Raw genomic sequence first — 16,702 nt, forward strand, 5'->3', positions numbered from 1 at the left:
GTTCTTCCTTGGTCTGTGAATAGGAAGCAAAGTGTCAACAGTCTCTTGCCCTCTCACTGCTTCCCTTGCCAGCCCATCTCTTATTAGCCAGCCTTGACTTTGGCCAGCTCTGTGTCCTCATTTCTGAGAGATGTTTAAACCGTCAACAAGCCTAAAGGCAAATTTAATATCCTGAGCTGCAGAGTTGATCTCAAGCACAGGTCGTATGCCTGTGTCATAGAATCTCAGAAATTTGAAGCTTGAAGGAACTTTATCTACTATATAAGCTTCAGTTCCTAGATGAGAAACGAATAGCTGGAAACAATAACAAATGTTTACTGTTGTCTGTACAAATATGTTGCCTATACAAATAACAATAACAAAGTCAGGTGCTTGGGAGGGACTGTGCTATATGCTTTCCATCAATCCTTTTATTTCATTCTTGCACCAACCCAAAGGTAGGTATTCTTATTACCCCCATTTTCAAGATGAGGAACCTAAGGGTTTGAGAGGTTCAATACTTTGCTACTTGGCTTGTCCAGTTTAATCCAAGTATTTGTTAGTGACAGAAGAAGGAGTTTTAACCAAGTTCTGCTGATTCTTAGGACACTGTTCTTTCAAGTAAAACGATCAAAAAGTGAGGCAGCAGGCTTTTTAGCTACCTACCATGTACCAGGCACTACACTAGGTGCCAGAACAATTAGCAGGGTTACCAGATGAAATGTCACATAAAATCCTGCCCTTCCAGGTTCTAGGGAGGAAAAGAGATTGCTAGGTCTCTGCAAAGCTCTGTCTTCAGGGAGGTTAAAATGCTCGACAGAGAAGGTCTGGTTAATGCTCAGAGTATCCCGCAGGATGCGGGTGTGGGCCAAGGAGGGAAGCATTACTCTGCCTCTTCTGCAATTGAGAAAAGTAAAGAGAAACAATTACAGGGCTTGCCCAATGCAAGGCATAATATAACAAGCCAAGAATGGAACCAAACTGTCTTGGTTCCTTCCACTCTACTCAATGGCCAAAATTTAAATCTCCCTTCAATCACCCCTGGCTACTGTGGGATCAAAGATAATTATCACATGAGACAAATTCTTCTAATAGGAACTACGTTACTAAGCTTCTCACAATTAACCCAACCTACTCATTTGATTTTCATCCTTTTTCTCTCTTCTCTTTTTGATGTAGACAAGACAGGACACAGTCTTCAAATGAAAAAATTAAGAACTGGGAGTATCAGAGTGGATAATATTACAAGTATATTAAAGTCAAGTTATGAATGAATTTTCCATAACAACATTAATGGAAAGAATGATGGCAGCCATAACTGATCACCTATTCCGTGCCTGATACTGTGCTCAGATTACCTCACTCAGTCTCACAACAGCACACACAGAGGCAGATCCTGGGTTTGTGTGAAGCTTATACATGGTGTGGAGGCCCTTCCTAAGAAAAGAAAATTTTGGATACAGAATTAGGTAGAAGGCTTTGGAAGGGCCTGTGCAAGCGAGGGACCCAAAGCTTGAGCTTTGTGAGCTTCATGGGAAATGCACCGCTGTGCCCAAAATGGCTAACATCCTCACTTCTCCAAGGAATGAAATTGAGGCTCAGAGAAGTAACTTGCCCAAAGTCAAAAGGCTTGGAAATGTCAGGGCTAGGATTTGAACATAGGGCGCCTGACCTCAAATCTCATGTATTTTTTCTTTGCTTACGTGCCTTCTAACGAAAATAAAACTGTTATCATTTACAAATAACTGTACATACTAACTATACCCCATGAAAAGTACACTCATTTTCTCCAATAATTCTTATAGTCCTTCTATTTACGTGAGTTGTTATTATCCCCACTTACAGATAGAAAAACCTAAAATCAAGAAAGGTTAAGCACCAGCCAAAGGTAACCTAGCTAGTACACAGTGGAGTCAGGATTCATGCCCACGAATTGACCTGCAGAGACCTTACTCTTTCCCACCATCTCTTGCTACCGTCCTACAGGTGATCCAGGAAAGCAGAATGGTAATGATGGTGTAATGCGTGACCTCTGGTTGCCTTACAATATTCCCACACCTGTCCACGGAAACTAGCCCTGTCATTTAGTTTCACATACCACATTGTGCGATATTCCTTAACAGGGTGAGGCAATTCTGAAAGTTCACTTCCTCTGTACTATAATTTATTAGTCAGACCAGAGTCCATTCCTCATGGAGAAAACCACCTTTAAGAGCCAATTACCAAATATCAACACCAACTCAAGTCCCAGCCAAGCTGCCTTACAGCCAACACCCCCCAGCATCCTCCCTGCGCACTGCCCATGAATGTAGACCCACAGAGCATCAGAAGGCTGATGATTATCTGAGACACAGGGGAGATCACTCAACCTACAGGGCTCTCCTGAAACAGCCTTTCAAAGCCACACAAGAAAATTCAATTGACTGCAATTGGATTGCTTAACTCTAGTCACCCAAGCAAGAGGTTACATCCTTAAACAATCTTGCCATGGATCTGCAGGTAGACAAGCGTGGAGAGATTCAATTTAGTTTTTTCTTTGAACATGGGTGCTCAGAGAAAACAATGGCCTTTGAGAAGCTCAGACAGTGGGCCTTGTCTCCCATTGGCAGTGTGAACTTTTAAAAAATGAAACTATGCTTTGTCATGGCATTTTTTTTAAGTTGCCTTTAACTGTCAGATTTCAAGTAATTGATGGCCTTCAGAAAAGCCTCTATTAAAGGAGTATGTCTTTTGCCACCTGGAACAAAACAATTCTGCTGACTGGGAGTGCAGTGATCAATCTTGGAGGAGGCCCAGGGCTTTTATTATCTGGCCAACAGCAAGTGTCAACCAGTGGAAGAAATTAGCCATGCAGTTATGGGTGCTAACAAGAAAGGCTGCTCCAAAAATCTTTTTTTAAAGGAAAAAGCGATCCCATTAACTCTCTCTGGTTCCTCTTTCCACACAGGTTGCTGGGTGTGGGTGAAAGGGCAGGAGAAATGACTACTGGTGAAATCATAGGATGGAGAAATCTGAAATTACCAGCTCTCCAGCATACACATCTAGGGAGAAGAGACAGGCTCAGCTTCTTTTAAGGATCTAAATGTATCTCTGCCTGAAGCTTATGGCTGTTTGAGAAGAGCAAGAATCCACGGTGAAACAAAGCAACACAGACTGCTGGTACAAGATATCAAACATCTAAGTCGGCGGGTAAGCACAGACTCTGATGGACTGGAAAGTCACCCAGCACAGAGGCCTGGCCTGGCTACCAAGCGCGGGCTCAGCCCAGGAAGGCAAGGACAAAACAGACCGCACACCCGCTTCTCACCCCACCCCACATCACTTCCAAGGCCACAGCAAGCAGCCAACACACCTGTAGGGTCTTTCATTTCGTTTTGTTTCTTCATAAAGTGGGAGGGAAATGAGTTTGGGCCCAACAGAAATTGGGGTATAGGAAGGGCCGGGGGTGCGCGGGGATGCAAACGACAGAAGAAAAGTGAAATCTTTCTTTAAAAGTCTAGATCCGTAGTCTCGTTTATTATTCTAAAAGGAACAGAAGCGTTCTCATTCCTCTCCTCCTTCTTTAACCCTTACAACCCACCCCAAGAAGACAAGGAGGAAAGCAGGGCTCTAGTCTAGATAGAGGGTTCGCCGGGGTGCAGATCCTCCGTGCACAAGGTTTAGCAGAGGGAGGGTGGGCTGGAAGTGTCCTCCCAACACACGCGCGCGCGCGCGCACACACACACACAGCCGGCCACGCCTCACCTTCTCGATCGTCTGGTCCACGGCCTTCTGGAAGACTCTGGCCACCAGCAGCGTGACGCTGGTCACCAGCAGAAGCAGGGACAGCGTCCCCACCACGTAGAAGCAGCACCTGCCCATTCCGCGCACCGCTCACGGGCCGGGTAGCCGGCGACTGGACGGGAAGCAGGGAGGGAGGGAGGCGCCGCCGCAGTAGCGGACGGAAGATCCGGGCCCCTCGGGCGCCTGCGGCCCGGCCGATGCGCGCGGCTCCCGGCTCCGCGGCCGGGCGAGCGCGGCCCCGCTGCCCCCGGCCGGCCGATGGGGAGTGGAAGGCCCGCTTTGGTTTCGCTTTCCCTGACCGAGGCAGCCGCAACGCCCTTGTGGCGCAGCTCGCGAGGGAAAGGGAGCGCGCAGGGCGGGGACGCTCGCCGGCCGGGCTCTCCGCAGCCCCGGGAGGCGACAGCCGGCAGCTGCGCTGGGAAGCGGGCGGGGCGGAGGCTGAGCCCGCAGTCATGTGCCCCGCAGCGGCTGCCGCGATTCGGCCCGCGCGACCCGCGGCCAGTCCCGGCGGCCCCCCAGCGCCAGCGGCTCCCTGACCCCCGCCCGGCAGCGCCCCCCGCCCCCTCGTCGCAGGCCCCGCGGCCACCCCGGAAAATCGCCTGCCCTCCCCGGCTCTACCCCCTCCTCAGATACGAGCTGCGGGCCAAGCACGGGGGATTCAGGATGGATACGACACTGCGCCTGCTCTAGACGAGCTCACAAGTTAGCGGGGACACTGTGAACCGCAATTAAGGCGCAGTGTAACAAGTGCTTTTACGAGGTGCGTGCTGAGATCTGTGCCTACCACACCTCTGCCCCGGCGACCTAGGCCCTCACAGTTGAACTGGGTCTTGGGGGATGGGTAAGGGTTTGTCACGTGAGGGGTGTGTGCAAGGGAGGGAAGAAGCATTTGGAGGAGAAGAAAAAGCTGTGTTCAGACATTGGGGGTGAAAAAGCAAGATTGTAGGAGGAAAGAAGTTACTTTTGACTCCAGGCTTAGGTGTGCAGTGTAGGGTGAGAGGTGTGGAGGCCCCTTGGGGTCAGACTTTGAAGGGCTCTTGTGTCCCATAGGAGAGTTGGGACTTTATCCCTGCTCAGTGGGGTCAGCAAGAGGCTTCAAGTAGGTGGCCCTGATGTTATCATCTGCTTTGCTCACCAATATGTCCCAAGGCAGCCAGGCTAAAGTCCACACTCAGCAGGGACTCAATAAGTATTAGCTGAATGAACATCAACTATATGCCAGGCCTTGGCTAGGTGCTTACACACACCTATTTAATACCCACAGCAGCCTTGTGGCTCTTTGTCCCAGTTCCCCCAAAGCAGTGCCAGATGGGAGCACGGTGCCAGAGATTTATGAGGGCACTTGGACAGGAAGCTGGACCTGGGATGCAGGTGTGGCCTTTGTGAAGGAGAGAGGTGAGGAAGGAAGGCTGAATGGAAGGAAGCATCTTATGCTACAGTGAAGCTCTAAGAAGGTTCAGCAAGGCCTTGGGGGATCCTAAGCCAAGCTGCCCTGTCCCAGGAGTCCAGCATCCCCCAGGAATAGGCTTCTTGTCATTAGGCATGGGCTGGCAGCAGCCCTAGGAAACTGGCCTCTGCACCAAGCTGGGGATGAGAATCAGAGGACAGATTTTAGGGCTTAGCAGCTGGGACAGGGCCATTGGTCAGCTATGCTCTGCACTGCAAGTTCTGAGAGCCCGTTTTCTTGGCCACTATGGTAGTATTATTCCCGTTTTACACACAAGGAAACCATGGCTCTGAGAGGTGAGTAACCTAACAAGCTCAATCAGTTGCTGAGTGGTGAATCCTGCCTCGACCAGAATGCAGGCCCGGTGACTTCCAACGCCCTCACTTTTTCTACCCAGTGCATTGCTCTCTCCCAGCTGCCATCAGTGAGAATCTGGGAACAGGGAGTTCAGCTGGGAGACTTTGCTGATGACTTTGTGAGATGCTGTGATGCATTCATGAAAAATGGTGGCAAATTCTTTGACACTCCTTCTATTGAGAAGTGGGGTCTATACCGTTTCCCTTGAGTTTGGGCTGGATTTAGGGATGGAAAGCACTAAATCACTCTATCCTGGAACTTCTTACGATAGATCATAAACACCTTGCAGCTTCTCTCTGGGCCTCTGGAAATGGTAGCTCTTGGTGCCCTGAGCTACCACTAAGCTCAGCTACCCTGAGGCCTCCATGCTGGAGAGAACAGGGGAGAGACCACAGGGAGATGCCCTGCCAGCCCCCTGCTGTCCCCAACCATTTGAGTCATGGGCCCCAGACACGTGGAGCAGAGTGGTCTCTGCCTTGCCCTGCTTGAAATGCAAAATAAAGGACTTGTTGTTTTAAGCCACTATGTTTTGGCATGTTACTAGGTTTTAGATAACTGGAGCCGACTGTGAGGGCAGGCCTGAGCCTGTGACTCTGGCAATGACAGTGGCTGCCCACGCCCAGTTCTACCCATCTGTAGCTACCAAAGGTCTTCGAGCAGCAGTCCCAGAGAACCAGGCCTGGGTGGAGTCTGGAATGACTCGGCTCCTCCAAACCTCACGGCCAGGATGCCTGGGTGGTCCCCAGTTCCTCATGCCACCATCAGCAGCCTTTCCCTACCCCCAATTCTGCCGTGATAATGGCCTGTTCCGACCCTGTCTCTGCTTCAGATTCCACCTATCTACCTGAGCTCTGTCGTGTGCCCCAGTAACCCTCACTCATCCCCTTCCTAGGCACTGGTCGGGGTCCTCTGCAGCCTGTGTGTGTCCTCTCCTGCATTAACTAGAAAAAAGATTTGGTAAACTGCTTGCTTGAGTACTTGGCACCCAGAGGTTCCTGCTCTCATTGAACACCCCTCCCCTGTCTCCAGACTAAGAGCAGCTTTTCTGTTTGCTGGCTGCATTCTGGAGGGCAAACTCCATGGTGACCCGCCCACTCCAGCCCTGGGCCACCAATCCCAGGGTGCTGTTCCTTCTCATTGTTCATTGAGGTCTCTTCTTGCCTCTTGTCTGGGCCACTAGGGGAGTAACAGACTGCGGGGATGGAGAGATGGACCCAGATTTGATAAACACATCTCGGGGTGGGGGAAGCATCTAAACCACAGTTTCCAACTCAGTTGCTCTCGGTTTACCTTCCCTTTGAGGCTCTCTCACTCAGGCAACGGCACTTGTCTTCACCTTGTCACGTGGTTGGTAAGCTGCTTCCCCTTTAAAACTCTGGTCCAAACTGGACAAAAACCTCTTTCTTGGTTCCTCTTAGCACAGCTGACCAGACTAGTATTTTTTAAATGTATAAACACTAAGAGAGAACAAAAAGGACCTAAATTACAGAAAATATAAACAGCTTAAAAGAAAAAAAAAAAACTCATGTTCCCAAAATAGCAATCTGTGATCCCACAGCAATTTCCTTCGTAATGTAAAGAGCTGATGACTTTTGAGCTCCTGGCCTGGCTGTCTTTCTGTTCGGTTTCATCTTCACCATCCCGTGGCAGCTACTGACAGGGACTTTGCCCAAAGCCCCCCAAATTCTCATACAAGCTTCCAAAGCTCCTGAGACCTCCTCCTCATTTCTGATCTGTAGGATGTGTCACCTCCTCTACTCATTGGCGCTCTTACGTTTGGGTTTTTTTTGTGTTGTTGAATCATCTCCCCTTCCAGATGAGCCTCCATCTCTACATACAAGGAGTAGCTGCTGCATGGCAGGTACACAGACTATTAAGCTCCTCTCACATGCTGGAGGGTCAGACAGTGGAGGAAGGGGTTACCGCTGCTACTGGTTGGATGGGGATACTGATACCCTGGCAGGGAGACAGTCAGGAATTTTCCCAGTGACCCCTCTACACCTAAAATCAGAAGCACAAGAACTTGAGAAGAACAAGTGCCTTTGTGAATGAATGACTGTTGGTACCCGCTGCAAATTACACAATCATTCAGGACTCAGAAAAGAAAGAACTTCCTTCACAGAGTCTAAGACAGGTGCCAGGACAACAGACTCTGAGTCAGAGAGAAGCAAGAAGGACTCTTTGGGCCCCACCTTAAATTTAAAATATTGATATTATACTCAAAGGAGGTTAATCGTGTAGTCACTGTACACGGTTATGTTAAAAGTGTTGATGTGTTAAATGTAAACATTTAGAATACACCACAGTTTTTACAACCCTGTGTGGGAAATAATTTCTAAATATGACTGTCAGCAAGTCTTCCTTTCTTTGTAGGCTCCCGCAGCTCCTCCAGTCAAAGGTGGCGTTTATTCCCCTCCCTTTAAATCTGAGCTGGCCCTGTGCCTGCCTTGACCGGTAGAATGTGCCAGAATTGATGGGAGTGTGCCCATTCTAGGTCTAGGCAGCTCCTTCCTTTACCTTTTTGGTATCCAGTTGCCATGTTAGAAGCACAGATTAGACCGTTGGGTGATGAGAAGCCACATGGAAAGAGACCCTGGAGAAGGAGAGGGGAATCACAGCTCATCCAAGCTCCCGGATGACTACAGCACATGCCACATGGAACAGAGATGATGAGTTGTCCCTGTGAGCCCTGCCCACATTGCAGAATTGGGAGCCAATGCACGGCTGTGTATTAAGCAACTACGTTTTGGGGTGGTTTGTTATGCCATAATGGATAACTGAAATACCATATTTTGTTATTTATTCATTATTTTAGGAGCCTGAAAAAGGATGCAGGTGGCCCTAGGCCTTACTTACTTTGTGATCGGCCTGGCTCCAAGAGGTATCTAAACTCTTAGGTTTCTTACTATGATTTGAAGGTGATCTAGAAAATGTACCATCATACCCTAGTGATCTGGTATTTTTATTTCTAAATGTTTGTGGAGCATCCTTAACCCTGAGCAATGTTGGATCCCTAAGAAAGAATTTCTGTCACCTCCCTTCCCACTTAACAAGCACCCCAAACTTCTCACATTTACACAACTTCTTTATGAGACAAGTTACAGGCTCCTGGATTAGAGCTGCTTTACCATTCATGTGCTACCACACAGCAAACCAAGGCAGGGGGAATCCGGGAGGTTGCCCTTGGCCCATCTGCTGCCTCATCCAACCAAGAACTCTTATAGCTTCCCTGTTATCATCTTTGTACCCCAAGTGAGGGGAATCTTTTCTAGTTTGTTTGGTTTGGGTTTGGGTCTGATTCTGTTTGGGTTTGCGGGAAAATGAGAATCTGCCTCTTCAAATCCATGTTTCTTTTTTGTTGTTGTTGTTCCTCTAAGGCTGCAGAGTATTTGAAACAACAACTAGGAAGAGACAACTTTTTTGTCTTGTTCCCTTCCCTCCCCTGAAACCACAATCAGAGTCTCTTCTAACTGAGACTGGTTGGCGGGGCAGCGGGGTGGGTAGAGGGGGAGGCAGAGGAGCAAAAGAGGAAAAAAGAAATATTGGGCAAAAATTGGTTAATACGTCAACAGTTCGACCTGCTGCTTGGACAATGTGCCAAGCACTGTGCTAGATCCTGGACTCGCCTTACTTCATTTAACACGCATAATGCCCCCTGAAGTAGACATTCTTTTGTCAGGATGAGGAAGCTGAAGCAAAGAGAGATTGACAAAGTGGTCCAAAGTCACATGGCTTGTACGAAGCAAACTAGTCCTGAAATCTGAGTCTGTCAGACGCTTAAGCTGCGCTCTTAGCCGCTTAACCATTGCTTGGGATTTCTGGCCTCGTGTTTACTAAGAGCAAAAGGAAAGCAGGAAAAATTGAAGAAGCTGTGGCAGTACCATCATTCTCAGTCACATGGGCAACCAGGCCCCTCAGAAGCAGCAGTGGATCAGAATTCACTGTGTGAGAGAGAGAATAGTTTCGCCTGCCTGGACTTGATGGACTAGAATTGCAAACCAGGAATGAGCTGTAGGTTCCCCTCAACCACAAAATGGCTAAACATATAACCCTCAACGCACGCTCTCATGTGAAAAGCATTCAAATCTGTCGTCACTTTCGGTGGTTTGGTGGTACTTTCTATAAGCAAACGAAGCTTGGGTTGTGTGTTTAGATAGCCGTTCAACTCAGTGTGGCAAGCCAGTGTATTATGAAATATCAGGGCTGTCTGATTCCTGCACATTATGAAATCCGTGCTAAGTAAACCACACAAGAGTTTACAGTTATTCCTTAATGATGTATTCCGTGGTTTGAAATTGTCTTAAATGAGAAAGTCAACTTTACTTAGTATCTCTGAGTGGGAGTAGAATGGGGCAATGGGCAGTGAAGAGGGGACTGCGTGAGGGTCAGTGTTCGGCTGGGGACAGGGTGCGGTAAGGGTCGGGGTGCAGGTCAAGGAATTAGCCTATGGAAAGGGTAAAAATAACAGTTGCACCTCACTTCTAGCCTAGTGCCCACGGGACTCCTGGCCACTGCACTGACCACATTCCCTGAGTCTCTCTGAAATGATCACTCAGAAGCCTCCTGTAAGGGTCCAACTTCAACGAAGATCGTTAATCAGTTAACTACTGGTTTAGAAACATTTCCAATTCTCTGATAAACAACAAACACTCTCTCTTTTTAGCCTCAGTGAAGAATGTTTCAGAATATTCAGGATAAGGGATTGCTTCAACTGCATTACAGGCTATCTTGAGCAGCACTGTTTTTTCTGCATTTCTAATTAAACCAGAGGAGACAAAGATACCAACCATGATTCCTCAAAAAGCTGAACATAGAATGACCATATATTCCAGAAATTCCATGCCTAGGTAGGTACCCAAAAGGATTGAAAACAGGTGCTCAAACAAATCTTTGTATACAAATGTTCATGGCAATACTATTCACAATTGCCAAGGGTGGAAACAAGCCAAATGTCTATCAGCCAGCAAAGGGATAAACAAAATGTGGGAATATGTACAATGGACTATTATTCAGCCACAGCAAGGAATGAAGTACTGACACAGACCACCACATGGTTGAAGCTTGTAAATAGTACGCCAAGTGAAAGACAGACTCTAAAGGCCACATATTGCATGATTCCATTTACGTAAAATATCCAGAGTTAGTAAATCCTTAGAGACAGAAAACAGATTGGTGGTTGCCAGGGAAGGGTAGGAGGGAATAAGGACTGTTTAATGGGTATGGGGTTTTCTTTGGGGTAATAAAAAGTTCTGGAACTAGACAGAGATGGTAGTTGTACAACAATGCAATTACACTGTCACTGAATTGTGCACTTTAAAATGGTTAGTTTTATGTTATGTGGATTTCACTTCAATAAAAACCGCAAATTGCAGGGGAATTTTATGAGGAGATGGTAGTGTATAAGAAGATGCATAGATATCAAATACTTCCAAGGATTTTTTTTTTCTTTCTCATATACCATTTCTGATTTCAGTGATAATCACTCTTGGAATATGATCTTTTAGGGACTTCCCTGGTGGCGCAGTGGTTGAGAGTGCGGATGCAGGGGACACGGATTCGTGCTCCGGTCCGGGAGTATCCCACATGCCGCGGAGCGGCTGGGCCCGTGAGCCATGGCCTCTGAGCCTGCGCGTCCGGAGCCCGTGCTCCGCAACGGGAGAGGCCACAACGGTGAGAGGCCCGCGTACCGCAAAAAAACAAAACAAAACGGAATGAGGGTCCTAGTCAAATATAATGCCAGAGCTGTTTGGTTTGTTTTATTTTGCGGTACGCGGGCCTCTCACTGCTGTGGCGTCTCCCGTTGCGGAGCACGGGCTCCGGACGCGCAGGCTCAGAGGCCATGGCTCACGGGCCCAGCCGCTCCGCGGCATGTGGGATACTCCCGGACCGGGGCACGAACCCGTGTCCCCTGCATCCGCAAGCGGATTCTCAACCACTGCGCCACCAGGGAAGCCCCAAAATGCTACTTTTAAAATTGAGTCTCTAGTCCTTCCAAACAGCATCCAGTTCGTTGACCTCTGGGGATATCTCTCTGATCATCTCCGTAGCTTTTCCCTTCCCCGCTGCCCTGCACCCCAGCTTTGTCCTGGACGGGCCTCTCAGGTCCTGTGTAATCACCAGATTCTCTAGGGGGTCAAGAGTATAAACCCATCCTTTTCTTTCTAATGTTGAAAGCCTCTCAAATTCTCTATTTACTCTGTCTCATCAAAAGTTAAATATTACCTGCTATTACAACCATAAAAATGCTGAGTATAGCTACAGCCCTTGCTAAGAAATGACGTGTCCGGTAAATGGGCCATAATTTCTATAATAAAGGAGAGAGAACAATGACAGAAACCTAGTTAATTATTGTTGGTGACATAGCTAATCTGATTAATGACCTTACCAATATTTGTTCCCTTCTTCTAGACACTTCCCAAATTTATTTTAACTGAGAGCTTTATTAAGATTGTCCCAAAGAACATTGTAAAAATAATTTGTTTTGTTTACCATCTATGGTACTATTAGAAGAAAAAGGAAAGTTTTTCCCTGCATCTTGAGAAAAAAAAAGTAAAATCTTGGACACTAACAGTACCAGATAGGGTAGACTTCTGAGAATGAGATAGAGATCTTTGCTGTATGTCCTGAAGTTTTCCCTCCTGGAAATTGAGAGCAAGTGTCATGCGGAAAAGGAGATAGAACTCTTCATTGTGTTATATGTGTGCCTTACTCTTGACATGGAATAAAAATGGAGAAACTGAGGCACAGAAAGATTCAACCATGTGATTATTTCTGCAGTGCCTGGAAGAGTTCCTGGAACATAGTAGGTTCTTAGTATCTGTTGAAAGTTGAATGTCTAACCTTTGACTAAGGTGGGAGTAATTTCAGGGTTCTAGTTAAGAGAAAATGAAACTTTTTTTGTCATGGTCATCTCTGCACTTGGTATTTATTATTCATTGTTCTACAGCACTCCCTGTTTAGCTGTCTTCATCCAATGTGCTTTCAATCAGCAATCCTACATAGAGACCTTTAGGGTGGAATACACCTAGATTTGTGCTCCATTTCTGTGTGAACTTCATGAGAGCAAGATGTTGATTTTACTTATTTCTGTACCCTAGAAAGGGGTACAGTGGTTCATAACGGATGCTCATAAGTGCCGACTGAGAATTTTACTCAAGTGTTCTATTGAGAAGCTTTGCATTTGGGCAAAATTTTGGAAGAGAGGAAAGGGGGAAGAGAGAGAGATTGATTTGGGGAAAAGAGTTCTGATTTCAAACCCTCAAATCTGTTTACACTCTCTTTTAGCAACAGCTGGCAGCTTTAGCAGTGTATGTTTTCTATAAACTAACCTTACCTCACATCTTCCCAGGGATCTGCCTTCTCTCCCCGTTGGTAAAAATTTCTGAATTGATTACGAGAGGCTGGATGAAATGTGTGTAGGCCACTCTACCAGAAAAGGCATTATGTACCTGACAACAGTTTAGAACTCTCCGAATTGGATTTTATTTTCTCAGGTATTGGGGAACTTGTCCTGAGTGGGTAAGTTTTTGGTGTGAAGACAAAACACACTGGAACATTAAAGAGATCATCTTATTCAGGCTATTGCAATGGGGAAAGTGCTCAATAAGGAGGAATGAATGTCTCAAAGAAAGAAAGAATGTCAGGAGTTTTGTAGAGGCAGGTAAACAAGAGAGTCCTGAGGAAGGGTGATGACAGGTCTTATCACCCATAGGCAGGGTGGTCCTTTGAGGTTAGCTGGAATGCAAAAAGGCCGGGGGATATCTCAATTGCTTTTTAGGAGCACAGGGCTCAAACAAAGTTCAACGTTGTCAGTGGACACTAAAGCCCATTTGTGTTTGAATCCTACTTCCATCATTTAGAAGCTGTGTGACCTTAGGCAAATTACTTAACCTCTCTGTGTGTCAGTTTCTTCATCTATAAAATGGGAATAATATATAGTACTTACTTGATGGAGATGTTTTAAGGACTAAGTGAGATGAAGCATATAAAGTGCCTGGCACTATATAAGTGTTCAATAAATATTATTATCATTCTTAAGTATTCTATATAGGACAGAAATTAGGTTTACAAGGAGGGACAAAACTTGCTGGTGCTCTCATTTGAAACTTTATAAAAGGCAAGAAGCTTCATTTAGATAAGACAAATTGTTTTTATGCCTTCCTAAAAAGTTGACACATAGAAATGCTGAATAGGTACGAAATGAAATAACTTAGAAACTTTCTTTTAAAATGCTGAATTGGGACTTCCCTGGTGGTGCAGTGATTAAGAATCTGCCTGCCAATGCAGGGGACATGGGTTCGATCCCTGGTCCGGGAAGATCCCACATGGCGTGGAGCAGCTAAGCCCGCGTGCCACAACTACTGAGCCCGCGTGCCACAACTACTGAGGCCCACACGCCTAGAGCCCGCGCTCCGCAACAAGAGAAGCCACCGCAATGAGAAGCCCACGCACCACAATGAAGAGTAACCCCCGTTCGCCGCAACTAGAGAAAGCCCGCCGCACGCAGCAACGAAGACCCACTGTAGCCAAAAATAAAAAATAAATGAATAAGTAAATAAATTTTTAAAAAGGGAAAAAAAATAAAATGCCGAATTATAAAGTCAATTAAACAATAGTTACAATCTTTGTGTGTGTGTATGTGTAAATAGTTTTCGTTCATATACAATGGACCACTGGGATTTGTTTAAGTGAATAATTTTAAATGATGCCCCAACATTATTTCATTTTGGGGAATGTTAGTCTCTCTTTAAAACTGTCTTGTGGCTGATTCAAATAGTAAAATTAAATTAAGATCAAGTTCATTTTAGGGAAATAGTTTTAAATATATAATTTCAAGCTATCTCTCCTTGATAAATTTAAGGTGGGCATTAGGAGGAGAGAAGTCTCTATTGTGTGCCAGGGACAGTGGTTAGCACTCCCCATATTTTCCTTCCTTTACAGGAATCCTGTGAGGTAGGGATTATATCATCACTTTACATTTGAAAAAGACGGGGGTAATCTCAGAGAGATTAAATAATTTGCCTAAAATCATGAAGCTAGTAACTAGGCACAGATATGGATTCCCAGTTAAGGGCTCAAGAGAGACTGTCAACCTGATGAGGGAAAAGAAAGTGGTTTTTATTTTCATATTACTCCCTTGTTACCACGTCCTGCTGTTTAACAAAACTGGCCTGGGAATCTCCAGATGCACAGATCACGGCAATTCACTGATTAGTTCTATTTAGAGTCCCCATTTCAGAAATCCTCTGAATTATAGCCCTAGTATTTACTGGGAGCTTAACTACATGCTAGGCACTGTCCCAGGCACTTTATATGTGTTAACTCATTTAATCCTCACAATGCTAGTACTATTCTCATTTTTACAGATGAGGACACCAAGGTACAGAGAGTTTATTTATTTTCCAGTTCTATTAGTTCTTTACTTATTTTATTTTTTATACATATATCCACTCTTTTTAAGATTCTTTTCCCATATAGGCCATTACAAAGTATTGAATAGAGTTCCCTGTGCTATACATTAGGTCCTTATTAGTTATCTATTTTATAAGGTATAGAGAGTTTCGATAACTTTCCTGAGATTGTACAGCTAGTAAACAGTAGAGCCAAGATTCAAATCTAGGCAGTCTGGAACCACCGTTCATACTCTCAGCACTCTTCTTTATAAGCTCTGGCACCAAAACAAAGTGGAATAATCAGTTTGAACTTTGTACATATATGGAGTGGTTTGGAGAGACTAAGGAACATTTTAATTATTGTCCCAAACCGACAGAAACCTGTCAGGCTGGCTATTCAAGTGAAGTCACTTTCTAGCTATATCACAAGAATTTTAAAGGAAAATAATGAAAACAAACAGGCATTAGATGATTCACCCCAGTATAAGCACAATTATCTACATTCCTTTGTTTCTGTAGTAATCTAGATGTCTTGTGACCTTGACCAAGTCTGGAGCTTTTCCACATTATCTTTATTTCATGTAATGAGATGATCAAAGGTGACATGTAATAACACAGGTTAGAAACTGCTACAGCTTGGTAGAGTCCACAGTTAGGTCAAAATTGGCTTGACTTGGTAGGAAGAAGAGCAAAGGTATGTATGACTCAGGTCCTTTAGATGCCTGTCTGTCACAATCCCGTTCCATATATTGCCAGTATCACAGAAAGTAAAGTCCAGCCATTCTAAGGACAGACCCAGGAGTCTGGGTCCACAGATGAGTTTGGCGTGTGTCCTCCAAGTCCACAGAGACTGCACCTAAATTCAACCAACATTTGTAGAGCTCCTTGTTAGCTACTCTGCTAGGAGCTAGGAAGGATGGTAAATGCTTTATGGCCTCCGATGGCTCAAATTCAATGGTAAAGTCAACCATCCCAAATACTTTTGGAGAATAAAAAAATTAATTATAAATTATAATGAGATAAGCAACAAGGATTTACTATATATAACACAGCCAATAATATTCAATACCTTATAATAGCCTATAATGGAAAATAATCTGAAAAAATATACGTAACTGGATTCACTTTGATGTACACCTGAAACTAACACAATATTGTAAGTCAACTATGCTTCCATAAAAAAATTATAATGATAAATACCACTGGGAGCATGACAAAGGTCTTTCCTTCTCCCAGCCATTGAACTTACATCAAACACTAGATCAATCTGAACCAGACCCCTAGGGGATGCCATGCACTGATTGACTCGGACTGGGTTACTGTCCATACCTGAACCAGTCATAGGTAAAATTCAATTATGTGGTTTCTATCAATCAGAGTCAATCATTAGAGCTGGTGCAGTCATTCTCTGCAAATGAGTGACTGCTACATAATGGGGAAGGGGTAGGATAATTACTGAAGAAACATCTATAATGTCCAATAAAAACGCTAAATGCTTGATACTTAATAGAAGGGGGCTCTGTTGGAGGTAAAAGGGGGAAGGAAGGATTCCATCTCTGGAAAGATGTGTGGTTAGAGTGGGATTTCAAAGATAATGGTGGAGAGCAACTACTAAGGGATTTTTAGGTAAAGGGTACAACATGAACCACATTAAGAAAGAAAGAGGGGCTTCCCTGGTGGCGCAGTGGTTGAGAGTCCGCCTGCCGATGCAGGGGACACGGGTTCGTGCCCCGGTCCAGGAAGA

At 45.4% G+C, this 16,702-nt stretch overlaps 1 protein-coding gene across 1 annotated transcript in view; it reads right to left on the minus strand.

Moving 5' to 3' along the window:
* Nucleotides 1–4,181, minus strand: part of SCARB2 (scavenger receptor class B member 2) — a 74,054-nt gene extending 69,873 nt beyond the window's left edge. Inside the window, exon 1 of the mRNA XM_007125049.3 lies at nucleotides 3,724–4,181. Within this exon, the coding sequence (XP_007125111.1) occupies nucleotides 3,724–3,840 (117 nt within the window). The 5' untranslated portion in view covers nucleotides 3,841–4,181. The remainder of the gene's footprint in view (nucleotides 1–3,723) is intronic.
* Between the last annotated feature and the right edge of the window lie 12,521 nt (nucleotides 4,182–16,702).

The sequence above is a fragment of the Physeter macrocephalus genome, chromosome 7, assembly GCF_002837175.3.
Source record: "Physeter macrocephalus isolate SW-GA chromosome 7, ASM283717v5, whole genome shotgun sequence".
Taxonomy (NCBI): domain Eukaryota; kingdom Metazoa; phylum Chordata; class Mammalia; order Artiodactyla; family Physeteridae; genus Physeter; species Physeter macrocephalus.